Source organism: Arachis hypogaea, chromosome 5 (genome assembly GCF_003086295.3).
Source record: "Arachis hypogaea cultivar Tifrunner chromosome 5, arahy.Tifrunner.gnm2.J5K5, whole genome shotgun sequence".
Taxonomy (NCBI): Eukaryota; Viridiplantae; Streptophyta; class Magnoliopsida; order Fabales; family Fabaceae; genus Arachis; species Arachis hypogaea.
The window spans coordinates 87,273,025-87,299,913 of record NC_092040.1 but is presented as its reverse complement, the minus strand read 5'-3'; the positions used below and the strand labels follow the sequence as shown (position 1 = coordinate 87,299,913).

Genomic DNA, 26,889 nt, shown 5'->3' with positions numbered 1-26,889 from the left:
CTTCTTGAAATTTAGAAACACATAATACTATGGCAAGAATTTCTTTTTTAACTGTTGGATAATTCTTTTGAGCTTGATTCCAAATTCCTGAATGATATTTTACTATTTGTTCTTTTGAGCTGTTAGGAGGTATTTGTTTAAGAATTCCTCCATATCCTAATTCTGATGCATCTGTTTCTACAATTAATTTAGCCGATGGGTCTAGTATACTTATGCAAGGTATTTCTTTTACTGCATTTTTTATTTTTATTATTACAGAAGTCATTTCTTTTGTCCATGGAGGTGGGTTTTTTCTTAACCTCTTATAAAGAGGTTCGCAAGTAACTCTTATACCAGGTAAGAATTCTGCTACATAATTTAAGCATCCCAAAAATCTTTGTAATTGTTTTTTGTCAGTTATTTCATTTGGAAACTTATCTGCAAATTCAATAGCTCTTTTAATAGGTACTATGGTTCCTTGATAAATTTCATATCCTAGGAACCTTACTTTAGTTGTAAAAATTTTCATTTTTTTTCTGATAAAACTAATCCCTGCTCTTTTATGATATCCATAAATTTTTCTAGATGATATATGTGCTGCTTTATTCCTTTTGAGTAAACTAATACGTCATCAAGATATACTATAGTAAATTCTATATGTGGGTAAAATATATTATTCATTATTTCTTGAAACTCGCTTGGAGCATTTTTTAATCCTTGAGGCATTACATTCCATTCATAATGTCCAAAAGGTACTATAAAGGCTGTTTTATATCTATCTTCCTCTTTTACTGCAATTTGATAATATCCTGATTTTAAATCAAATTTTGAAAAGATATTTGCTTTATTTAATCTTTTAATTAAATCACTTTTATTTGGTAAAGGATACCTAATCCATTTTAATACCTTGTTTAGAGGTTTATAATTGATAACTAATCTTGGAGCACCTCTTTCTATTTCAGATGCTTTCATCACATAGAAGCCTGTACAGCTCCAGGGTGATTTTGAAGGCCTTATTAGTCCCTTATCTAGATATTCTTGTATTTCTTTTTTACAATATTCTAGATATTCTTTGTTCATATGTATCGGTTTTGCCTTTGTTGGTATATCTTTTTCATTAAACCCATCTTCATATGGTAAAGATATTTCATGTAATTTTCTATGTTGAAAAGCTGTGGGATTTAAGCTACATAATTCTTTTTTAATTTTCTCTTCAATTGCTTTTATTTTACCTTGTATTTCTGGGGTTTGTAATTGTTCTTCTATTCTTTTATGTGTAATTTCTTGGTTTAAGTAATTAATTTGTCTTGTTTTTCTTTCTATAATATTAACTTGACGCGGTAATTGTTTTAAAGTTTTCTCTAGGCTCAAACAATTAATTTGTTTTACTTCTGTTTCCATTACTCTAACTTGTGTAGATAGGTGTTGTAACAGATTGAGTTCATGCTGTTTTGGTCTTGTGAGAAATTCAAAATGGACAGGATGATTAGGAATTCTGGTACAAGTTATTCCATCTATGTCGACATTAAAGGGATATAATAATAAAGTGAAAGGATTTCCTAATATAACTTGATGAGATATATTTCTTGCTAAAAAGAATGTAGTGGCGAAGCATACTCTATTTTTACAAATTTTTGCTTTAGATAACTTATAGTCTATAGTCATTTGGTCATTTTCTGCCATTAAGACTCTTTCTGTAGTTTTTTCATAATATTTTGTGGGTATTAATCCTTCTTGTATACAATTAACATCAGCTCCTGAATCTACCATAGCTATTAAATCAAATTTTTCTTCTCCTACTATTAAAGTTATCGTAGTGAACCATTTTTGACTTACTAATAATGTTAATATATTTATATAATTTTCTGTTCCTAGGTTAATATAATTCTCAGGGATTGTTATATTACTAGTCCCTTCGTTATTTTGCAAACATTGTTTTTGGATTTTTATTATGTTTTCTCCTTCTATTTTTAGTAATCTGTAGTCCATATTAATGTTTTGTTGTTTTAATTCTGAAACTTCTCTTTTTAACTTTTTTATCTCTTCTTTAAGAGAATTAAGAGAAACTTCTTCTTGTGGATTTTTAAAACGATTATAAATTTCTTTTATTTCTATTGGTCTTATTTCTTGCTTACTTTCCTCTTCTTTTTTAACTAATTCAGCTAATTGTCTTATAAACTCATCCCTTAATGGTGTATCTTCTAACTTGTCAATTATTTTGACTAGTGTAGAAGTTTGTTCTTTAGTTAAAACATTTACAGTTTTTTCACAGTTTCTATAGTTACATAATCCTATTCCTAAACAGTTATTATTATCCTTTTCCTCTTTTCCACTATTTTCTCCTGAGCTCTCTTCTTCTGACATAAAGTCTAATTGTTGTATAAAATAATCTTCAGTTTCAGAAGAGTCCTCATAACTTGATTCTGCTTCTGATTCTGAATCGATTAGTATGGCTGTTAAAGCATGTTTAATTTCTTTATTCTCTATTTTATTTATTTTTTGTTCTGTCGTATATTTATTAGCATAATGTCCTTGTTTTTTACATTTCCAACATGTTACTTGTTTTTTCTTATTAGGAAATTTAGGTTTTCCTTTAGGAGTCTTATGGAATTTTTTATGATATTTCTGTTCATAATAAAGGGGTTTGTCTATATTATATTTAGGTTTTTTATAAAATTTTTTCTTTTTAACTTTATGCTGTCCACTAGGTGCCTTTTCAGGAGTTATTCCATATTGATAACAAAAAGTGCCAAGCTCTCTTTTACCCGTGATACTTTCTTGTTTTATTTTTTGTTGTATCTTGGTATCTGTGCATACTTCTATACCTGTTTGTACTATTATATTATGCAATTGTCCAAAAGTTAATGAATTATAGGGAATCTGGGTCCCAAACTGTGTTTGTAGTTTTTGTAATACTTTTTCAGAGAATAATTTTGGTAAGGCTGCTACGAATCTTTCTTTCCAGAAAGGCGCATGTGCATCATCTCTTATCATAACTTTTGACATAAAAACATCTTTATACCATCTGTAATCAGACATGGTTGGACATCTTAAATTCATTAATTGAGTATGTATCCTATCTTTAAAAATACTGGGATCTCCTACAAAATTTTTAATAATAGTGTATATTAATGTGGATGTAGCGTCTGGTGATTGATCTTCTTGTTTAATACTATTAATAATTAATTCTTTTTCTTGGACGCTGAGAAAATTATCCCACCAACCTTTTAATTGTCCTGTAAATCCTTGGGTTATCATGATTGCTGCTTCTCTATCAGAAGCCTTTCTCATCTTATAGGCAGTTGCAGCCATAGTCATATTACACATTTGATCTAAAATGGCTTGTTCACTTAATCCATCTATATTCCATTCTACTAAGTCTGATCCTGAAAAACTATTTTGTACTAATTGTGTTCTCTCTTCTAGACCTACATCTACTGGGGATGGTCTAGGATAATAATTTCTGGTTTTAGGATAATCTCTTTTATAGGATATTTTATTTAGTTCTAATTCTTCTTCCTTTTGTAATGTATTAATTGTTAATTTTTCTAGGCTAATACTCCTAAGTTTCTCTTTTAATTCTTCAACTTCTGTTTCTACTTTAGATTTTAAGGTAATATTATCTAAACTTTGTAATTTATATATAGGTTTTTCTATGGGTTTTTCTACCTTAATAACTTTTTTCATATTTTCCATTCTTCCTAACTGATTTTTCATTATATCTAACATGGTATTAGTAAAGTTTAATTGTTGATGTAATTTCTTAATATCTCTTTTCTCTACGTTTCCATCTGCATTACTATCTTTATAGGGTGTTGCTTCAACTTCTAAGTCTTTTCCTATTGGTATTTTAATAGTTTCTTTAGGAGGATATTCAGATTCTATTACTGATCCTGAGCTTGTTTTCCAAACAATAGTTGGTTTTGTTAAAGGACATAATTTCTTGTCGGGTTTGGAGTAATAATTTACGTACCAATCAAAGAAGAACAAACTAATCCTATTTTCTTTCATAAAATCATAGAATAGTTCTCTTAGTCTAATGACCTCATTTTCTGAATGGTTGGTGAAATACCAATCTCTTAGGGGTTTATTATAATCAGCATTAAAATCTTGTCTTATCCACTCTTTATCAATCTCAAATGGTTCTTCCTTTATAATCACTGTCATAACTTGTGATTCTCTTGGATCAAATTCTGAAGGTGATTTATATACAGCAGTGGCTATATGTGGCCTTCTGTTGTCAATTCCTACAATATCATCGATATTTCCTATTGATGAATTATCTATAGAATTTCTATGGCTAATAGTTTCAACATTATCAGGAATTCTTAATGAGTGGGATCTATTCATCCTGATTCTAATATCAGGACCTTCTCTTATTATTTCTCTTATCCTAGTATTTTGTATTTGTGGTTCTTCAATACCATCAGGTATTACCCATTCTTCAGGCATTTTACTTTTTAATTCTTCATGTCTTAATCTTCTAGGTGTTTGTATATTAGATCTTTTTAGATTTGCATGCATGATTATCGTTTCTTCTTTTGAGGATTGTCTTAAAGCTTTAAAGTCATAATTAACCTTAGTAATCTTATAATATATTCTATAGATTATTTCGAATGGATCATATTTCTCATTTATAATTGTCTCATCAGATCTTACTTGTAATTTTAATGCTTGCCAGGTGTATTCATTTTTTAAATTCATAGCATAATTTGGGTAACAATTAAAGAAAACTGGTCCATCATGACAATTACTTTCCAATATTCCTATTAATGAGTCACTAAAATTTTGGAATCTAGTATCTCTTAAAGTTAATAATATAGGCAGGTTAATTCCTATTCTAAAATTGGGTTTTACAGCTACTTGTATTAATCCTATATGGATGAAGTTATATCCTTTACTACTATGTTCTTTCAATTTATCTTCTTCTAAGACGGTGATAATCTTATTATTACTTGTTCCTGGTTTACAATATTCTAACATATGAATTTCATAATTTTTTCCTTCCCAGAAGTTTCTCTTTTTATATACTTTATCTTTATCTATTATAGGTATATTCCAATTATGAAAACTTTCTTCTAATTTAGCTATTTCCAATTCATTTTTAGTTCCAGAAGTGGAAGCTTCATCATTATCTGTTTTTATCACTAAAGAATTATTTTTCCCTAGATTTAAACTACTCATCGTTCTCAATAAACTAGTCATTTTATGGTTAGAACTTTGTGAGTTACGGGACCACCCTCGTTAATCAACGGATTCACTGCCTTACTAGGACTTACAACCGGGATTACAATCTGGGCTGACCAACGTATTAACAGTTCTCACTGCTACTTCAAAGTTGTAACTATAAAATATTTGAGGTTTATCAAGAAGACTTGTAATAAAAATCCAGTTAAAAATAATTTCTTTATAAATGTTATCAGATACTATATATATATATATATATATATATATATATATATATATATATATATATATATATATATATATATATATATATATATATACATTACAACATATAATATTATTATATATATATATAAATCCTTATTGAGCTAATTATATTAATGTTAGAGTGTTCTATCAATACTTCTTTATTTTATATTATATCTTTCTTATTTATTTAGTTGTTTTACAACATTAATTAGATTTTTTATGACAATATACGTAAACTCTTTATGTTCTTTCCTTTATGGATAGCGTAAAATAAAACAAAGTTATTTATGTGTTTTGTACTTTTGTTATCTATAATGACGAGGATGTATGTCGTTATTCTTACAAGAGAATGAAAATGATTTTATTTTGGAAAGTAAAGTATTTGTTATCTTCTAAGTATCTATATAACTATCAGTTATCTATTTATAACGGATTTTAATAAAACATGTGAAGTTTGATTTCAAAAAATTGTTGTATTTGTAAAGATTTTTGATAAACAGATATATAACTATAGTTAATGGTACACATAAGTATTATCATTAAATTTTACATAATAAATTAATAAAAAAACATAAGATATTTATTGTTTGTTATCGTAGAAGATGTAATTAATAATTTTTTTTAGAGACTAATTAATTCAATATCAAAATTCTAAACAACCTAATTGTCAATTTACTTATAATTTTTTTTGAAAATTAAACTAAGCCTAACCTATAATCAAGTTGAATTAATATTCTTAGAGATTGCTAAAAGTTTTATGAATTATAAATTTATTTATTCAAGTTGATAAATATTGGTAAAGCATACAAATTTTAAGGAAAAAACAAGTAGTATCTGCTAGTAAGTTGATAGTTAAAGATAATTAAACATTATATGAAACTCATTAAGTATGACTCAATGTTTGAAGTCAAAATTTATAGCTAGAGTTTATCATAATTATGTAAGCATGCTTATCAAGGAGTAAGACAAGTTGACATATTCGTTGTTAAGTAGTAAAACAGGTTAGACTTTTACATGTTTCTTCACCTCCATTACAATTCACTCATAGTTGTTAAGAATTAATAGTTTATGAGAATTCATGCCTATATAAAAAGGTGGTATGTATATTATTCTTCTCTAAGTAAAGTTGATAAGTTAATATAAATTTAGATTGAAAATTTTTACTTTCTCTCTATTAGAAAAATTAATAAAGTAAAGATATGTCTTTATTATTGTAGTGTTACTCTTCTTTTTAGTATATTATTATGTTATTATGGAAATAATAAAATAAAGTTATATTGTGTTATTGTTGAAGTGTCTATATGAGTGAATGATCTTGGACAAATTAATCATAGAGTTTATACTTTCATTTTTTTTTTATTCATATATTTGTCCCTTGTGTATTAATATTTTTTTTACTTTATCTTATTTTGTTTAGATAAAATAACAAAAATATATTTTATAACAATATTAAAAAAAATTGCAATTATTTTCATCTCTAAATTTTCTATGTATAAAAATTGAGTGTGTTTTCTGGATGAGTTCTCAATCTAAAGACTCAAACTACGCAAGGAAAATGCCCAATATTACGCAAGTCATTTTTCTATTTAAGTAAGTATATATTGCGTAAAATTAATAAATCTATGCAATGAGTGTAATATATTCTAGAATAAAAATAATATTAATCTGAATGATCCAATATTAAGAATATCTAGCCAGTTGGTAATGTACTGTAATTAATCACTAACGGATCTAAAAACGATTACATGAGTACAGATATTGATGAACATGTCACCATCTGATTTACAAGACAAAAATTAAATAAATTCCTAGAAATTGAAGCCAAAGACTTATGCACAAAATATTGACCTCAGACGAACTTTGTAAGGACACCAGATTCATCACTGCAATAATTTGATTGCTATGACCTGGGGCTGAACCATTTAAATACTTTTAATGGAAAAATTAATACCAATGTTGTTGAGATGCCACCACAATTATTTGAAAAGTACATAGCTAGAAATAATTTGACAAAATTTACCAATATTCAACAGTAATTGTTGAATGGTTTGTTGCTTAAGCCAATCACAGTGCCAAATAATTCTTGATTTAATTTTGTCAAATTAATTGTGGCTATCAATTTGAGTTTCCATGCTACTAGCCCGTGCTGTTATCATGCTTCCACATAAATATTTATACCTATTTGTCTTCCTTCAAAGTTTCCATTTCTTCTGTATCTTCATAATTTCCGTCCCTTTCTTCCCCAACTTTGCTCATATCAGTGATCATTTCCTCACAGTTATCTTCTTTCATGTTTTCACTTGCTGTTACCTCTATACTGTTCCCCTCATTGTCCACTTTCAAAGTTTTCATTTCCGGAATATCTTCATCATTTCCCCCGGGTTTACTCGCATCGGTGATCATTTTCTCGCGATTATCTTCTTTCGCATTGTTGCTTGCGGCTTCTGTCATTATACAATCCTCATTATCCACCACATCTTCCTCCTTCACAGTTTGTATTACCTGGAGAAATTCTGATGGAATAGCAGCTGGGTCCAGCACCCTGCAACCCTTTGGGGCATTTGGAGCTTCTTGACCAGTTAGAAAATACGAAGGGACCTGATGCGAGAACTGATACATCTCTTCCCGCTGGATTATCCTGATTTCCTTTGGATCTGAGTGGTGACGAAATACCGCCCTGAACCCAGCCACTTTGAGCAGAGGAATAACAACTACACCGCACTCTTCATTAAAATCCTCGAGTACTTCAACCATGTCAAACTTGCGTATAACCTCGTCGGATGTCAGCTCATTCCATTCAGGAGACCAACTCCTATAAAGGGCCCAAACATCCCCTTTCCTGGGGTATATACAGATGGCACCATGAATACCTTTTCTCCACCTAACCTTGTGAGAAAAGAAATTGATGTTGTTACAGATTTCATGTCTGCCTCTTCTGAAATCCCCACAAGTTTTTGAAATGCCTGAAGCAACCCAATTCAGGGGGGGCAGTTCACCATTGGTGTTTGAGTTAAGCCAAGAGATTCGCAACGCGAATGGATTTAGCGAAACCACACTGTGGATCTTCGCATAATACCGCGGCATCCCATCATCATTGTCATACAAAGCCCATACTTGATTTTCACCAAAAGATCCTTCCGTTCGATCCTTGTCAAAATCAAGAAAATCAGGATCTGGGACATCTATTGGCATTGTTTCCAAAATTTTAGCAATGGTAGTACTAGTAGTAGTACCTGCAAATGACTCGAGGACTTGGGCTCCACTCTCTCTGTCTTCTGACTTCGCAATGTTGCTTTCAGTACACAAATCAGGGTTACCTAAAAAATTTTCACCTTGCTCATTTGCTTTCTTGAAGCCATCCTCACACCCTTTAGCTAAACTATCAAAAGTATTTGACCGAATTTCCCTGAGTTTATCGCTAATTTCTTTTCTAGCTTTATCCATAAGAATATCCTGCAGTTCTGCTGGGGAAAAATCTCTTGCATATGCTCCTACTGCTCCATTTCCCACTCCCATTCGATTTACAGGTTCCTTACCATTGACATCCTCCATGCCCCCCCTTTTTCTCTTACCAGAATTGAAGTAACCCTTTTTAGAACCATGCTGCTTCCTTCTTAAGGCCTCTTCCCTTTTGGTAGCTGCTTGTGCCTCCTCACGTTCTCGCTTCACCTTATCATAGGCCTGCTGAACAACACTTGCAGCTTGAGCAACATTAGAAACACCAGATGTTTTTGAGAATGGAGCCCACTGGAAATCAGCATTGCTATGGTTTTTCCCCGCCCCGACGTTTGGAGCTGCCATGTTCTTTCCAGTATGAGATTTGCTTTTATTAGGTCCTTGACGATTCTTCTGATGTGAAAAGTCCCATGAAGCTGCAGGTCTAATACCGCTTGAAGGTGGAGGAGCAGTTTCTACAGCCAAAAATGCCTCATGGCAATTGGGACACAAGAGTTTAAGGTTAAGATAGACTCGTAGATACTCATACTGCATTTTGCATCTGTGGCAAACCGTCCAAAATGTATTTCCTTTTGGCTTATGGGTAGAAGATGAGGAGTGTTCTTTCGTAGTATTCTTCTGAGTCCTTGCACTTGAAGGGGCAGTCTTAGCAAAATTGTAACTGCCATTAGCCCCTGTTGCTGCTGATGAACCTCCAAACTTCGATGAAACTTTCCCGGCTTTTGTTTTTCTCTTCTCATCATATGCTGCCCTTCTAGACTTATCTGATAGTAAACTCCACGCCTCTGAAATAAGTTTAAAGGCCCCATCTGCACCAACAGACTTGTTCTTATCAGGGTGAAGCATAAGAGCTAGCTTCCTGTACTGTTTCCTAACTGTATCATCATCGGCAAATGGGTCAACACCGAGTACACCATACCAATCTGCTTCTCCATTTATTTTACGCTCGGCAGAAATATAGACATCAAGTGTTGCTAACATCTGAGGAATGCCCTCAAGATCTGGAAACAAATTTTGAGCTTTCAAAGCAAATTTCTTTGCACCCAAAGTATCCTTTGCATTAAACTTCCTCTCTGCAATTTCTTTAGCTCTGTTTGCCTCGTCCTTATTGCACTCCATTTCTGTGGCCTGCCCTCTTCACTTTCTCGTCTACTTCCTTAGTGTTCTGTTGTAATACAACACCGACATTTCTCAATTCAAAAATATTTTGGCATCTTGAGCAATTCTACATAGTTTGAGCTCCTGTTCTGCTTCGAAACGCCATTGCAAGATGGATACAAACCCTACATGAAGAAATCATATTATAATTAAGAAATAATAACTTGTACAGCAAAGTAAATTAAGGAATTGACAAATCCAAAATACAATAGCGATAGTATTCGGGTAATTTCACGGTACGCTCGAGTGCATGAAATATCACATATTCATTGGCCAGAAGGTACTATACACGTGTGCTCAAAAAGGGTTGAAGTGTGGGACCTCTACAAAGTATCCAAAAATGTTTGGACGCGCAATAATGCGCTCTAAGTATGGCTAAAAACAATAAATTCTGGTGGCGCTTGAGCATTTCTCATATTTTAATTGGCTATAACCCAGTTTTTTATGGAAATGATTGAAATAGAACGGATTGAAAATTTAAGAACTACTGCTTTTGCAGCATCGGCACGGTAGCGGAATGGCTTTACATTCATATCCACCATGTTCTTTGCATCTAGCACGTGTAATCCGAATCGACACATATCGGAATGTATGTATATAACAACAGTAATTGCAACTGAATGAAAACTAAACAGACAAAAATAATCAACTTATTTTTCTGTAATCACAAAGCACACAACCTTATTCCTTGCCCATGAACACAATCATAATCACAATCACAATTCACAAAGCTTATAACTGAGGAAATAGAGAACAAAATTTTCTAAGCTAAACTAAGCAGTAAAACAGCAGAATGAGAAATTACCCAGTGCTCAGGCACTTGAAACTGGTGGATACCCAATCTTTCACCGCAATCTCAACCAGCGAAGAAGTTGAAACCCTAAATATTAACTACAACAAATTTGAGAAAAATAAGAAAAGGGTAGCCCTAGAATGAGCAAAAGTTTAAAAATTTGGATTGCAAACATTGAAATAAAGAGACGATGCAGCTCTAGGATTGAATGATGCTACAAGGGTTAAAGCGAAAAACAGAACATCATTCATATAAAGAAAAAAACTGAGAAGATGGTTGGTGGTTACTTACGGTTACAGACATACAGATAGAAACGCAGATCGTTTGGAAGAAACTTGAGAGAAATTAAATTGATCTCCAGAGAGTCTGAATTTGGGTTAGAGGGGTGTTCTTCTGCTATGTGTCACTTTTCGTTGTCGAAGGTTCATTTGGTTCTCTTTTTGAGTTTTTTTGTTTCTTTTCTCCACCTTGTGCTTTTGTTGTTTATGCTTCTTTGCAAGTGGAACCTTTCATTTTAATTCATTAGTGGTTGTTTGGGCTTTATTAAATTAATTTTAAAAAAATATATTTTATATTTTTTTAAAAGTTTTTTTTAAAAAAAGTTATTTTTTATAATAATAAACAAATATTTTTATTTTATTTTATTTAAATATAATTGATAGATAAAAATATTTTTTTATATAAGATATCTAAACATAAAATTACTTTTATTTTTGTAAAAAATCTTTTTAAAAAATATTATTTCAAAAAAAATTTTTAGAATGATGTCCAAACAAGTCCTTAGTGGTAACCAGGAGTGTATAAGGTCTGGTTCGATCCGAAGATTCGGTTTGAATTCGAGTATTTTAAGAGCTAATTTGGTATAATTTTATTGGATTTAGGGTTGGGTAAGTATCTCAAAAATAGATCTAGTCATTATTTAAAATCGAATCCGTATTAAGATGAATCCGACTTCACTCGACCCATGTACACCCTAAGAAAATTAAAAAAGTATATATATTTTAAATTAATTTTAATATTATATTATATTAATTATAAGTTTATTATTTTATTTTTAATCACACTTGTTTAATTAGAAAATAGATAAAAAAAAACATAAAATTATAATTTATAAATAAATTTAAGTTCAAATATGGATATCAATTTTTCGATAACAAATATGTTTTTTCTTCTTTATAAATAAGTATATCATAATTTTTTGACATAAAGTTTATCAAGATTCGGACTTTACCGGTTTGGACCCGATTTTAGTGTGATTCGAAAGTAGTAAAATTTTACCGGGTCTAAGGCTGGGTAAGGATTTCAAAAATAGACCCGATCATGATTTAGAATCGGGTCTAGATCAAAGCAAGCCCGACTTTACACAATCCATGTACACCCTAATAGTAGCCTATCTTTGGATATCCAATTCGACCCAGGTATAAGAGGATTAATGTCAGATCTATAAGGACATCCTTCATCTGGCTTATGTTCTTCATGTAGTATTCAAACCGAATGACTCTATGAAATTACGTCGCTACTTACGCATAGTTCGGGTAACGTAGGAGATATCTCTATTTTTCTTCGGAGAATCCAATCCTTAGAATTACCACTGTTTAGCTTCCAATTCGCCTTTGACCATCAAATAAAATGTGAATAACCCGCTCTCCTTCTTTGAAACAAGAGGCGCCTCTAATTCTGTCGGTACTTGAAACAATTTTGTCTTCTCCATAAAGTTATCAATCCGATTTATTTTAAATAAAATTGAGTATAGAATGATTAATTTGTGACTTAAATAAAATACGGATTGAGATTCAATCCTATTTGACTAATCCACATCCTATATATATATTGCTAGGAGTGAGGATTAAATAAAAAGAAATTTATTTATATAAAAAGTCTTTAACCATTAATTTAATATTTTTAATTGAAAATTTAACGCTTTATTTATATAGATACTAAATTATAATTTTAATATCTCATCAAATTATTGAATATTACATTTTATTTATGACTCACATGTAAGATATACTCACAAGTTGAAAGTAGATGTGATTAGGGTTGGCATGTTATAAATTCGCGAGAAAAGGTGTAATTGAGTTTTTAGTTAAAAAATTAACTATCAAATAAAATTAAAGTTGAGTTTAAATCCTATTCTATTTTACTCATTGTCACCTCGACTTTTATTGAGTTATTATTTAATTTTAATACACTGATAATGTAAAACATTTTATACAGTTGTACAATTATATCCGTTTTTTTATGATTATTCACGTCGTTAATATAAAAAGTAGTTATTTTTATTGATATAACGTTGTATAGTTGAATGCACGTGTAAAATTACTTGATACTGACAATGCATTAAAATTAAATTCTTTCTTTTTAACCTTAACATTATTTTGGATTTTGCTAATGCTCAATAAAAGTATTAAAATAAATTGGCCAATTTTTTTTTAATTTATGACTATATTCTTCAATTTAACTGGTCAAAGACTAATTTATTATTGTTCTAAATTCTATTTAAGGATTAATTTGTTGGTCAATAATTTATTACATACACAAAATAAAATTCAATTTGACACTTGTTTAAGTAGATCAATAAATTAACTAATCAATCAATCCAAATTAATTATAAGTCAGTCCTATTTATTTAGGTCCAAAAATAAAATTTTTTATATAAAATCAAAAGAATAAATTAAAAATATAAAATATGAAATCAATTTACGTCATAAAATCGTCTTATTCAGTATTTTTTTAGAATTGGTTAATTCATTTAAAATTATAATATTAAAAAATTTTAAGAGTTAAATTAAAATTATAGTTATTCTTCTATTTTAGATTTTTACGAAATACTTTTGAATCAAGAATAATAAAAACAAATATATTTTATATTAATTTTAACTCATTTAATTTGACTTTTTTGGATTTAAATTAGCTCAGTCAATTACTAATATGTAATAATTACATAAAAGTGAGACATGTAACAAATTCAACATTGATTACCAAAGGATTTAAATATAATAGTAAAGGATCTCGCTAATAATGGGTTATTTCTTCCCGAAAAATTAAACTAATTTTAGAATTCACCAAGGATCGAACTCTTGACTTTTTGGATCTAACGGTTTAATATTATGTCATGATACCACTCATTTCAAAAGCTTCAACTGATGAAAAAAAGTAACATTAATGATTATATCTCTAATACTTCATAAATCTTCATTGTACACATTGTATAAATATTTTGGATCTAACATTTTAATATTATGTCATGATACCACTCATTCCAAAAGCTTCAACTGATGAAAAAAGTAACATTAATGATTATATCTCTAATACTTCATAAATCTTCATTGTGCACATTGTATAAATATTTTGATTGTGGAACGAACAGAACTTTGATTGTGGTAGCAATTTCAGTAGGGTACTTCTAATGATTCAAACCACCCATTTTAGAGAGATTTTATCAACATTTATGAAGCATGAATTTTGTTTTCACTTAACAATAATTCATTATTGTTTTTAATTACATATTTTCTCCCTTCAATATGGTAAACATGAAAGAATTATCACTCTACCTCCATAATATATATTATTTTCTCAATACCAAATTATTCCATCCTTAATATCTATCTTCCTTTTACAACCATACATCCTCACCGCCCAAGTTCATAGTCGGAGAAATTCTCTTTTGGAGTTCGACTAAATCCCCATTTTGGCCTCTGAGATTCACGCGATTACTCATTTTGGTCCCCGAAATTCAAAATTACCTATACTGGTCCTCTAGATTCAAGTTTTGGCACCAATATGGTCCCTCGACTCTTTTCGGTGATGATTAGGCAAATGGAGTGCTGAGATGACACCCTTCCTGTCACGTTGGACGCTGTAACGGCTAATTAATGTGGCGAGGGTTGTATTTGTATCCAATTTAGTCCATGAAACTCTAATTATCTTATTATTTATCTGAGTTATAATGACAAAGTTTTAATAACAGGAACTAAATTGGATACAAATACAACCCTCGCTACATTAACTAGCCGTTACAGCGTCCAACGTGACAGGAAGGGTGTCATCTCAGCACTCCATTTGCCTAATCATCACCAGAAAGAGTCGAAGGACCATATTGGTGCCAAAACTTGAATCTGGAGGACCAGTATAGGTAATTTTGAATTTCGGGGACCAAAATGAGTAATCGCATGAATCTCAGGACCAAAATGGGAATTTAGTCTTTGGAGTTCCTTAGGTCCACCACCATTTTTTATCGAATAAATTATAAAAAATGTGTTAAAAATTGACAAAATTTATTAGAAAAACTGAAAACAACCAAACTATGAAAGATAATATTAATTGAATAATAGAAGACCATAGGAGATAATTCTTAGAATATATATATATAGTAATTTCGACAATTTTTGCACTTACGTTTAGAAAAATTTAATATTTTATATCTTTAAAGTTAGAAATCTTATGCCAGATTAATTGATATTGACAATTTATTTCTACACAAAATGACCAAAATTTTAGTAAAAATATTATAGAAATTGAATTAAATATTGCATTGAACATATACATATATTTTTTAAATAATTATTTAAATATCTATAAAAAAATAATTAAATGCATAAATTATTTGTTACTTATAAAAATTAGATTTTATGTATTATTTAACAAACTAATAACATATATTTTGAAAAATTTTTATTGTTCTTATTTTTTAAAATTTTTTAATTAAAATTTTAATCTTTCGAATATATTTTCAATAGTTTATTATTTATTTATTTATTTGCCCACTCACACATCCAAGGAAATGAGGAATAAGGGAATGGGACTACCCGAACTTATGCCGATAAATGTGTTGAACTTGCACCCCTTTTAATGTAGCATTTGTGAGGCAATTAATATTGTCATTGTGCTACACTTCTATCAATTATTAGTTTATTACATATATTATTACATATTACATGTTACATTATAAATCTAGATATTAATTAATATTTTCTGGTGGACCACCCTGAGTTTTTTTTTTTTTAATTAAAGTTAGAAATGAAACTTGAATCCACAATTTTTATATGACTATAAAAAAATTATATCATTTAAATTATAACTCGTTAATATGAATCATAAGTTAAAAGTAGCAAAAAAGACTAGTTTTATTGGATCAATTCACTTAATCCGTCACAAAAAACATTAGCAGAATAAATTAACTAATTTAAATTAATTTAGTATAGTTAGTTTATTAATTTATTTAAATAAATATTAAAAATTTAAATTTTATTTTATACATACAGTAATATATTGATTAATAATTATTAATTAATGACAAATTTTTAAATAAAACTCAAATTTAGAACGAATTAATTTTTAACTTATTAAGTTTTTGGAAAAAAAAAAGTCTATTAAATCTATCTCGTTTATTTGGTGAGTTCTGTTAGGATAGGACAATTTGACCCGGTAGACCAAAGTTGTTGTATCATTTTTGTGATTTTCAGTGTTATATTTTTAATTTGTTTATAAGTTTGTATATATATATGTTTCTATTGGATACATGCTTATATTCCTAATTTGATATTTTGAACAATATTAGAAGTGTAAAAATGATAAATTTTGGTGTTTTTTTAATGGATTAATAATTAAATTAGTTTTGAAAAGATAAAATATTTTTTAAATTTGATTTTAAAAGATTTTTTCAATTAAATTAGTTATTTAAAAATTGTGAATTAATTATATTTGTCTTCCAGTTACTTCATTAACAATTTATTTTTAAAGATTGATGTTATAAAACATTAATTGATAACATATATAATACCTGATATGTCTAATTGGATATTGATTAAATATTTTTATGAAAATTTATTAATTTAGTCATTTTTTTCAATTACAAAAATTCTATTCCTAATATGACTTAGTGACTAAATTGATAGATTTTTGTAAACATATTTAGTTAACGTCTAATTGAACATGTTATGTGTCATGTATGCTATCAATTAATATTTTATATCGTCAATTATTGACGAAAATTATGAGTGAAGTAACTAAAAGACATATATGATTAATTTGTAATTTTTTAAGGATCAATTTAATTAAAAAAATCTTTTAAAGATAAATTTAAAAAATATTTTATCTTTTTAAAAATTAATTTGATCATTAACCATTTTTTAACTTATCTATTTAAAATACAGCGAAGATTGGGGTGTGTTTGGCAACCACGTTCAAAGAGAAGAAGTACGCTTAGATATCTTGAAAGCTGCAATTTTTGGTTTGGCAAATTTTTTATTCATGAACGCAGAAGTGATTTTACATTCAAAACCACGTTTTCAAGAAGCAACAATTTTAAGCTTCTGCGTTTCACTAACGAACTTTAGCCATCAATACTTAATCTTTATTTATCTTTTACCAATTTTATCCTTTATGCATACTATTGTATTATTTATATTATTTTTGTTTATATGAATTATCTTTTTCTATTATTTACTATTTTTTATTAATTATTTATTTGATATTATACACTTTTATAATTATAATTTTTTTTGTATTATTTTTATTTTTTTATAATATAATATATTGATCCTATTAAGAAAGTAAATTAAACAAAAAAATTATTTGTAAATAATAATAACAAAAAATTATAACATGCTAAAAAAGAGTACTAAGAGTACTAAAAATATACTATATAAAAAATATCATAAAATTTTTTTAATTTATTTCAATTACTACCAAGATAAATATTTAATTTTTTTATTATTCTTAGTATTCTCTAAAATTTATATTTTGTTAGTTTTAATTAAAAGTATATTTTGCCAATTTTTATATATTATTTTTATTTGTGTATAAATATTAATTTTATTATAGAATTAATTAATAAGATCTATTCAAATATCTAAATTAAAATAATATACAAAAATGATTATTAAATAGTGTAATCCAAACAACATTTATTTTACTATAATCCATTTTGATATAAATATTGCCAAACATAAATCACTTAACACAAACTTACTTTTCATCAAAATCAAATTTGCAAAATCAATTTTATTCAAACTCCCGTTTACAAACTGTAATCCAAACACACACCAAATAGTAAATGAAAATAATAAAGTTGTGTCATGATTATTGACCAAAGAAGTACATTAATGACATTTTATATCAAAAAGTAAAAATTTATGTGCAGAATAAAATTTTTATCAAATCAATTAAATTATTTTATTATTTTCATGCCTTTTAACTATCAACTTTAGTTGACTGCATATAAATTTTTATTTTCTATAAAACTGCCAGATAAAATTAACTGTTCTTAAATAGATTATGAAAAGGCATTTACCCAATTCAAAAATCTTTTTTTTTTTTTAATATGACTTTTTTTTTTCCGGAAAATTTTGTTTTTCTTGGATCAAGCAGACAATTATTCGTGACAGAACTAGAAGTGATATCTCAAAATCAGACTGCCAATTAAATCATTTTACAATAGTATCCAACTATCTATGATTGATTGTCATCCTACGCAAAATCACAACTATAAAAGGTCATTGAATACGAACGTACATGAGAAAATTGACACGCAATGTTATACGATGATAAATAAATGCTATTGTCCAAACTACCTTATGAGTTGGTATCCAAAATTTTCTTAAATGAGTTAATATTGCGTGTAAATTATTTTGATATTTTTGTATTTTAACTAAAAAAAATTCATAAATAATAAATATATATTTTATTAATTACAAAACTATATATAATTGAACGACATATGTCATATGAAATGGGAAAATAAAAAAATTGATATACAATTTTATTTTTTAAAATACTTTTTGTTATATATAAATTCATAATATTTTATTATATTTAATAAATAAAAAATAAATTAATATTCATATTAATTCTTATTAATACACTAATACTATATGTTTCGTGGAGATATCTCCAAAAAATTTGAATACTTAAATTAGTATGAATTTTAGATAAATTTTTCGTAGATTGAGTTTAAAAAATACTTAAAAATATCAAATATTTATAAATATAAATGTAAAGTAAATCACTATTTTGTAGAGTTTGTTCTATCTTTTATAATGAGTAGTGTTTTTTTTATTAAAAAAAATTGTTAAAATCTTTTTTTAAATTAATAAAAAATATTGAAAAGATTAATTACTTATTTAAATAATAGAATTAAATCCATATCGTGGTGTTTGATTTCTATTAAAATCGGACGGGTGTTGATCTAGATGACATCACTTTAAATCTGATTGTGTATTGGATTATGGTATGACCACCATAAAAAGCAAAAAAAGAAAGCGGTTATGGCTGCAAAATGGCAAGTTCCTCTAATCTATCTATGATAGTAAAAGAAAGAAGCACAGAAAAGGAAGCAATGTGTGACTTAGAAGGAACAAAAATAGGATATGGTCAAAGTTGTCAAAAAATTAGCAAAAAAAAAAAAAAGTAACATACCACACACAGATTCACAGATGAGAAGCAAGTAACCGGTTTCAGTTTTTTCTTTTTTCTTTTTAACTGCTTCAGAATTCAGATCACATAAAAAATAAGCATCACCCACTTACCCTCAACAACTGAGAAAAAGACAAGTGTATGTTATGTGTGTGCGCGTTATATCTATCGTTGTATCTATCTCTCTCTCTCTTTCATTTTTCACACACCATTTCTTTCGCTTCACCGAGAAACACTCCTCAACTCTATCTTATTGCTCAATCCTCTCCCTTCATCCTCTCTCTCTCTCTTCAACAACTCAAATTCATACCCACTATATAATTCAGATGCATAGATCCAAAGCTGCAATCTTTTCTCAATTGGGTCCTTGAAACAAATGCAATTCCATCGAAAACATTACTCTACGAACTTCAATTCTGTGATTGTTTTGTTAGTATAATCCCAAAGTTACTATTTTTATTTTTTTTTTAAATTTTTTTGGTGTTTCAATCAATCAAAATTCAACATCCATGTCACGAATCTTCTCGAGATGGAAGAAGGTGAAGGAAGTGGCGTCACTCTCCGACACCCATTTGGTCGATTCTCCGGTTAACATGACCCGAATTCGGAACCGAACCGGTTTGAATTACCGATTCAACCGTGTGCGCCCAATCTCGACCCATCTGAATCACCATATCCACATCACTGGCGGGGTCGGACATCATCGCCGGCGGGAGGCACTCGTCGGAGTTCAGGAGCGGTACAAATGGGACCGGGGTGGATCCGATGACAACCCGATCCGGAAGATTCGGGCAGAGGCAAACTGCCCGCGTTGCAGCAAGGACATGAACCTCGTATTCTCCAATCGCCATTTTCCGACCACATCAGCTTCTGATTCTGATTCAGGTTCTGGTTCGAGTTTGGCGCTACATGTTCCTGTGAATGGTGGTGGAGAAGGTGGTAGTGCTGGTTACCAAGCGGTGAATCTGTGTCCAACTTGCAAAACCGCTTATTACTTTAAACCTTTCAGCACTTCACCATTGCAAGGTACCTTTGTGGAGATTGGGAGGGTAACTAATAGTGGCAGCAATGGCAATGGCAATGGCAATGGCAGTGGCAAATCTCAATCTTCTAGGAGGATCACACATGGGAAGAATGTTGGTGGTGGTAAAGAGGGTGGTGGAAATAGTAGTGGTCATGGTGGTGGTGATGGTGAAGATTATGGTTCTAAGAATGGTGGTGGTGGTAGCTGGCTTGAGGCTTCATTGTGGGACACTTTAAGGTCCTACAATGGTGGTGGTGGTGGTAATAGTGGGGAGCCACCTGAGGTATGGCCTCCACCACCAGGTGGTAACAATGTGAATGGTTTGGCTGTTCATAATCCTCCAGGGCCGCCTTTCATGCATGGGATGAATATCCGTGCTCCGGGGTCCCGGGAAGGTGGCTCTGGCGGTAGAGGTGGAGGTGGCGGAAATGAAGAAAAGACTTCTTGGGGAGGGTCTAATTTGGGTAAGGATTTGCCATCCCCAAAGGAGATTTGTAAGGGACTTGACAAGTTTGTAATTGGACAAGAGAGAGCTAAGAAGGTATCCTCAATTAACATTAGTTTCTGATTTTAATCCGGTTTTGTTTTCAGAGATATATTTGATTTTTGGCATAGTAATTAGCAATGGTGTGTATTTGCTCCCTTTTTGAATCATTGGCTAAGCAGAATGAATAGAAAGAAAACTTTTTTGCATATAAATATGTCAGTAATGTCTTCATCATTTTCTTAGTTTTGATCCCATGAAAAGAAGGGCCTAGTGTGTTAGTTGATGTAAATGTACTATTTTAACTTTTGGCTTTTGACTGTGGCCTCATTAATGGTTTATGTTTCTGATGAAGGTGCTTTCTGTAGCTGTTTATAACCACTATAAAAGAATATACCACTCCACTTTGCAGAAAGGGTTAGTTCTTGCAATGTCCTTTTTCATTTTCATATTTTGAATTTGGAAAGGAAAGAATCATAAACATATTTGGAATTTCCAAACCGAAAATCTCATAGTATAGTCTTTTTCGTTATCTCTTTGCCATGGTTGAATGAATTGGTGAATTTCAACACTAGGTCAGGGGCAGATCCTGGAGTTTCAGAGGGGTTAGATGATGACGATAATGTTGAGCTAGAAAAGAGTAATGTTCTTCTCATGGGTCCAACAGGATCAGGTAAACCACTTCCCCCCCTCCCCCATTTAATTGTAAAATGATAATTATTGTCATCTACATTGCTGCCTTTTTTTCATTTTGATATATGAAATTAGAACATATCTACCATGCTATGCTAACGAACTTTCATCAATTAGGGAAGACGCTACTCGCGAAAACACTAGCTAGATTTGTGAATGTTCCGTTTGTCATTGCTGATGCAACAACCTTAACACAGGCAAGTATGCACTCATTGATTAGGTCATGTTAGAATTTGGCAAACTAAGCATTCAAATGTGCCTTTCACTTGTGGGAATGATATAGACGTATTTGGTATGCTGGGCTTGATGCAATCAATTTTCACTAAGACAGAACCTCATTGTTTTTGACCTAACAATAGGAAAAATTCTAATTGCAGGCTGGTTATGTTGGAGAAGATGTCGAATCAATACTGTACAAACTACTTGCGGTATGTGCATTGCTCTGCGGAAAAGTTTCTTGTCCACATAAAAGATGTTCATTGATTTGAAGTTTGAAATGAGGATTCAATATGTGTATATATAGATTCTCTACTCTGGATCATACATATCGATCCTCTTAGGGGTTTGCATTCTTTCTGGCAGTATCACTAAAGAGATTTTAATTTTCCTTGACATATAAGATGTGGGGTTCCAATCATAGTAATTGTTTCATACATTTCACACCCCTACAATAGTGGAAGCTCGTTGCATTGTGCCATCTTCTTTCTTTGTTTTAGATATTTTCAGACATAATGTTTCTAGTTGTACACGTCTCCTCATCGTTGAAGTGGTTACATTTTCCATGTAGGCAGCAGACTTCAATGTTGCAGCAGCTCAACAAGGGATAATTTACATTGATGAAGTTGACAAGATAACTAAGAAGGTTATTGGCAAATTAGTTTCCCGTGTTTGTTATTTCTGATCCTATAGATGTTAAATGTTCTGATATATGTTACAGGCTGAGAGCTTAAATATCAGCCGGGATGTTTCTGGCGAGGGTGTTCAGCAGGCATTATTAAAAATGCTTGAAGGAACTGTAAGTAAATGAGTTTTTTTGGCTTTCTACTGAGTTTCGCTAAATGTACTCGTTGTTCACTATGCACGGTCCTGCTGTTATTAGCAAGCCTTATATCTTGACCTTAATCCTAAACTTGGAATGATTTCTTATTGTCTAGATAGTAAATGTTCCTGAGAAAGGGGCTAGGAAGCATCCGCGGGGTGATAACATACAGGTATGTTGTTTTGGAAAGAATAACACCTTATCATTCCTTCCCATTTAAATTAACTTTCATTCATTCTTTGGTGAATATGCAGATGGACACAAAGAATATTCTTTTCATTTGTGGCGGAGCATTTATTGATCTTGAAAAGACAATTTCAGAGAGGTAAAATCCTTTGTACCATTGTATTACAAAAATATCTGCTCACAGATCGGAGATGCTTTGCATACATATTGATTTCTTCCAGATTATTAATTAACTTCATTATTTAACGAATAAACCAGACGGCAAGATTCTTCTATTGGTTTTGGAGCCCCAGTTCGTGCCAACATGAGAGCTGGTGGAATAATTGATGCTGTACTAACATCATCTTTACTTGAGTCGGTGAGAATCGAGTCTTATTACTGAATGTAAACTACACACATTATTTTCCAGAAGAGCATGTCAATAGATAAGACACTTGAGCAATCAATAATGAAATTTTCATAGCCAACAACTTTCAAAATTATTCTATAAGTTGATTTTAATAATTTTCAGGTGGAGAGTTCCGATCTTATTGCATATGGTCTCATACCAGAGTTTATTGGACGATTTCCCATCTTAGTGAGCTTGACAGCTTTAACTGAAGAGCAACTTATGCTGGTATTCATTCATTGTTTATGTTGTCTTTGATCATAGTCTTTTCTGATTTCACTCACTTTAGTGCTCCAAGTTAGAACCCTTTTGGCATTTTCAGCCTCCTGAAGCCAATAATAAGCCTTCATTTCGAGAGTACTATCATGAAATTTATTCTTTATAACAAAATTCTATATGCTGTTTAAAGCATGATGCATAAGCTTAATTAGTTGAGTTTAGACTTCCTGTCATGTGGAATGCTTAATTGTAACTGAAAATTCGCAAGCCTACTTGAGGAAAGAATTATACCTTTACTTATATATATAAGTTATTTTGCATTTACAGGTCCTATCAGAACCAAAGAATGCTCTTGGAAAGCAGTACAAGAAATTATTCAGCATGAATGATGTAAGCATCTCTCTAACAAATGGACCTGTTTTGTCTGTGTCTATTCTCTATTCATGCATTCAATTATGAATGGAAGTGAGTAGTTAAGATATGCACACTAAGAGAGGTCAGTTTGTTTCTAACTTCACTCCTACACTTCAGGTAAAGCTACACTTCACAGATAAAGCTCTCAGACTGATTGCACAGAAAGCAATGGCCAAAAATACCGGTGCCAGAGGTTTAAGAGCTCTACTCGAAAGTATTTTAACCGACACAATGTTTGAGGTACGAATCAGTCTGTTTGTGTTTGGATATCTAAGTATCTTCAAGTATATAAACCTATCACCACCTCTATGGTTTTTCAACTAATTCATTCAATACTTGCATGGAACAGGTTCCAGAACTTAAGACCGGAGATGAACGAATCGATGCAGTAGTTGTTGATGAAGAGTCAGTAGGATCAATAAACGCCCCTGGATGTGGAGGAAAAATTCTTCGTGGAGACAATGCTTTGGAGAAATACCTCGCTAAGATGAAGGATTCACAGGTATGAACTTATCTTAAGAAGCAAAGATACTTCAAAATCACCATTCTATTTTCTCAGATGCATATAATGTTGAATATTCTACAGTTATTTTCGGACACAATTATATTATAGTAGGAAGCTTTAATCCAATTTGTCTGATGTTTTTCAGGAAAATGTTAACTTAGCTGAATCAGACTCACAAGATGGAGATTCAGAGCTTTCATCAAGGGCCATGAGCTTGTAATATTATAGTTAACCATAAATATATAGTGTATAATTTACCATTGTTATTTTGTAAAGATCACATTTGAAAATTTGCTGTAATTATCCCCTTGTATAACAGCATAGCTACTGGTTTAAGTTCACTTGATAGGAAGGAAAAAAAAAAGGGAAAAGAAAGGTGTAGTGTAGCATTGCTAATTTAGGCAGCACATTATACAAAGTATCAATTGGTTTATGAGGGAGTGTGAATGTTGTGATTGAAGACATTTTCTCTCTTGCTGGTGTCAACAGAGATCAAAGGATGACTGAAAGGCTCTATTGATTCTGGTTCTTTATGTCATATCATTTTTCCTTTTTTTCCCTTTTGTTGTTGAAGCCATTCCCTTATTTTTTATGTATATGGGAACAAGTTTCAAAAATAATTCAGCTAATGTTTTATTCTCATGCTAACTTGATGTCTTGTGACAAGTCTATTTGAATGGATTTTGATGATAACCAAAAATGGGATGCAAGATGTTTGTATAGTCCATGAGTTATCCAATTGTACTATAAATTGTACCAAAATACAATCTGTTAACTTTTACATGATACTCATCTTATCCAATTGACATCATTTATTGCATCAAACAAGCATGGTCTCTACTTTACATATTCTTATATTTTTCATTTTGATGGAATTTGATATAAACACCCTTGAAGGCATGATATTAAGTAGTTTTTATAGAAGATGTGATTTACCTATAATTCCAAGAAACCAACTAAGAATATGTAAAACCTAACATAAAAATTAGAGATAAGTAATAAGTTCCTTGTCAAAAGGTAAAATCTAACAGAACTGCAGTCTCAGGTGAACATTATTACTGCATCAAAGTTCATACTAATTACTAATTAGGTCATAAAACTGAAGCAGGATTACATGAAGTTAAGAGCATTAATTTTTCAAGCTGTAGTGCTTCCTAACAGCTTCAATCACTTCCCATGTAATGTTCATTCCTTTTGGGAAGACAACTAAATCACCACCTCCAATTTCAAAAGAACCACCAGAACCTTCAACAATAACCTTCACTTTTCCCTTCAGCAGGTACATGGTCTCTTCAGTTTCAAATGACCATGGAATTTTCATTGGACCACCTTCCCATCTGTTGAATATTTGGATTGAAAAAAAACAACATGGAACAAATATTTATCATAAATCAAGAGCAAGGGAAGTTTCATCTTGACATGGAATTCTGCAAAAAATTTAGCAGTATTAGGCAATTTTAAATGACATATTCCTAAACTTCAATCTCAACTTCTGCCTGCTGATGGTATTAATCATACCACTGATGAAATAAAAGTCTCAACCTCAAACACTCCTTACTTAGTAACGAGTGCTATATATATTGTTAATTAAACAAATCTTAACTCTTCATTTATTACATTTTATATCAGCAGTTCAGAATTAGAATTTATAATTTAGAATTTAGCTTATGAGTTATGGTTTAGGATTTAGGGTGTTTTACACCTTTAATAGCAAGTTAATTTTCAGGGAGAGCTCCTTGAGTACTTTCTCCGAAGTGCATTAGCACGCCAAAACAAAAAGGGGGTAAAATGCATACACTTCCTCTGAAATTAAATGATATGATACTCATCCATTTGTAAAGTATACTGTAAGCTCCCCTAAGGTTTAACTTAGATGCACACAATACTCTTATTTTATAGAATCTGTGTAATATCACCTAACAAGAAAGGAAGTCATAACAATTTACCCAATAAAGGTGTTTCTTCTGTTCCTAAGAAACACAGGAAAACCACAATGATTGCTTTGAACACATGCTGAAAATCAGAAAATGTTACTACCACTTCAAATCAACTTCTGAAACAGGAAACTGAAGCACAAAATTTGATCAATACTCAAAATTTGTTATACAAAAAGCTTGAAACTTTTCAGCAGAAACATGACCATAAGCAAAAATAAGGCAAAATTATGTTATTACTACTCCGCAGCTACTTTTAGAACAGTAGAGTGAAACAGAAAAATGATCAAGACCCAAAATGTGTTACATAACAAAGCTTGAAACTTTTCATTACACAGATCATTATAAGCAAGAAAAACAAATCAAGAAGATGATCGTAATTTGTAAAGAGAGGGTAGAAAGATAGTTACGTCTTCCAAGTTGTGACACCAAGCTCAGTGAGTTTGGACTGAGGTGGATTCTTCTCGATCTTAACCCCAAATATCTCATAGGATTTCATGGCAGTCTCCTTTGGCATAAGCTTCAGAAACAAGAGAGACAAAAGCAGAGGAACAATAATTGAAGGAACAACAACTTTTAATGACCAACTTCCCTTTGAGGTAGTCATAGCTATATTCTTAAATTGCTGTCTTTTTTTCTTTCTGCTTCTGGGTTTCTTCGAAAAGTCTAAAACAGACACATTGAATGCGTCCACGCAAGGATTTTGAGAGGAATAATATTTTGCATTTTATATTTAATTGATTTGTTGCAGTGGTTAGATAAAAAG

At 30.6% G+C, this 26,889-nt stretch overlaps 3 protein-coding genes across 4 annotated transcripts; 1 reads left to right on the top strand and 2 right to left on the bottom strand.

The window, feature by feature from the left end:
* Window positions 1–7,054: 7,054 nt before the first annotated feature.
* Window positions 7,055–11,344, bottom strand: LOC112801735 (uncharacterized). 2 transcript variants are annotated; one of them, XM_025844644.3, is made up of 3 exons: window positions 11,114–11,338; window positions 10,835–10,920; window positions 7,055–10,154 (listed from the first exon to the last, which is right to left on the bottom strand). In XM_025844644.3, exon 3 carries the CDS (start codon window positions 9,988–9,990, stop codon window positions 7,594–7,596), a length of 2,397 nt encoding a protein of 798 aa, XP_025700429.1. In that variant the 5' UTR covers window positions 9,991–10,154; window positions 10,835–10,920; window positions 11,114–11,338; the 3' UTR covers window positions 7,055–7,593. The 2 variants fall into 2 exon arrangements, with proteins under 2 accessions (XP_025700429.1, XP_025700430.1); XM_025844645.3 differs by lacking the exon at window positions 10,835–10,920 and having other exon boundaries at window positions 11,114–11,344.
* A 7,747-nt stretch (window positions 11,345–19,091) lies between these two features.
* On the top strand, window positions 19,092–25,014 carry LOC112801733 (CLP protease regulatory subunit CLPX3, mitochondrial). The gene is made up of 15 exons (XM_025844642.3): window positions 19,092–20,802; window positions 21,101–21,162; window positions 21,321–21,418; window positions 21,556–21,635; window positions 21,816–21,866; window positions 22,226–22,300; window positions 22,376–22,453; window positions 22,593–22,649; window positions 22,732–22,802; window positions 22,922–23,021; window positions 23,175–23,279; window positions 23,598–23,660; window positions 23,802–23,924; window positions 24,034–24,186; window positions 24,335–25,014. Exons 1-15 carry the CDS (start codon window positions 19,747–19,749, stop codon window positions 24,407–24,409), a joined length of 2,247 nt encoding a protein of 748 aa, XP_025700427.1. The 5' UTR covers window positions 19,092–19,746; the 3' UTR covers window positions 24,410–25,014.
* A 304-nt stretch (window positions 25,015–25,318) lies between these two features.
* Window positions 25,319–26,730, bottom strand: LOC112801734 (uncharacterized). Its single transcript, XM_025844643.3, has 2 exons — window positions 26,534–26,730; window positions 25,319–25,526 (listed from the first exon to the last, which is right to left on the bottom strand). Exons 1-2 carry the CDS (start codon window positions 26,728–26,730, stop codon window positions 25,319–25,321), a joined length of 405 nt encoding a protein of 134 aa, XP_025700428.1.
* Window positions 26,731–26,889: the final 159 nt, after the last annotated feature.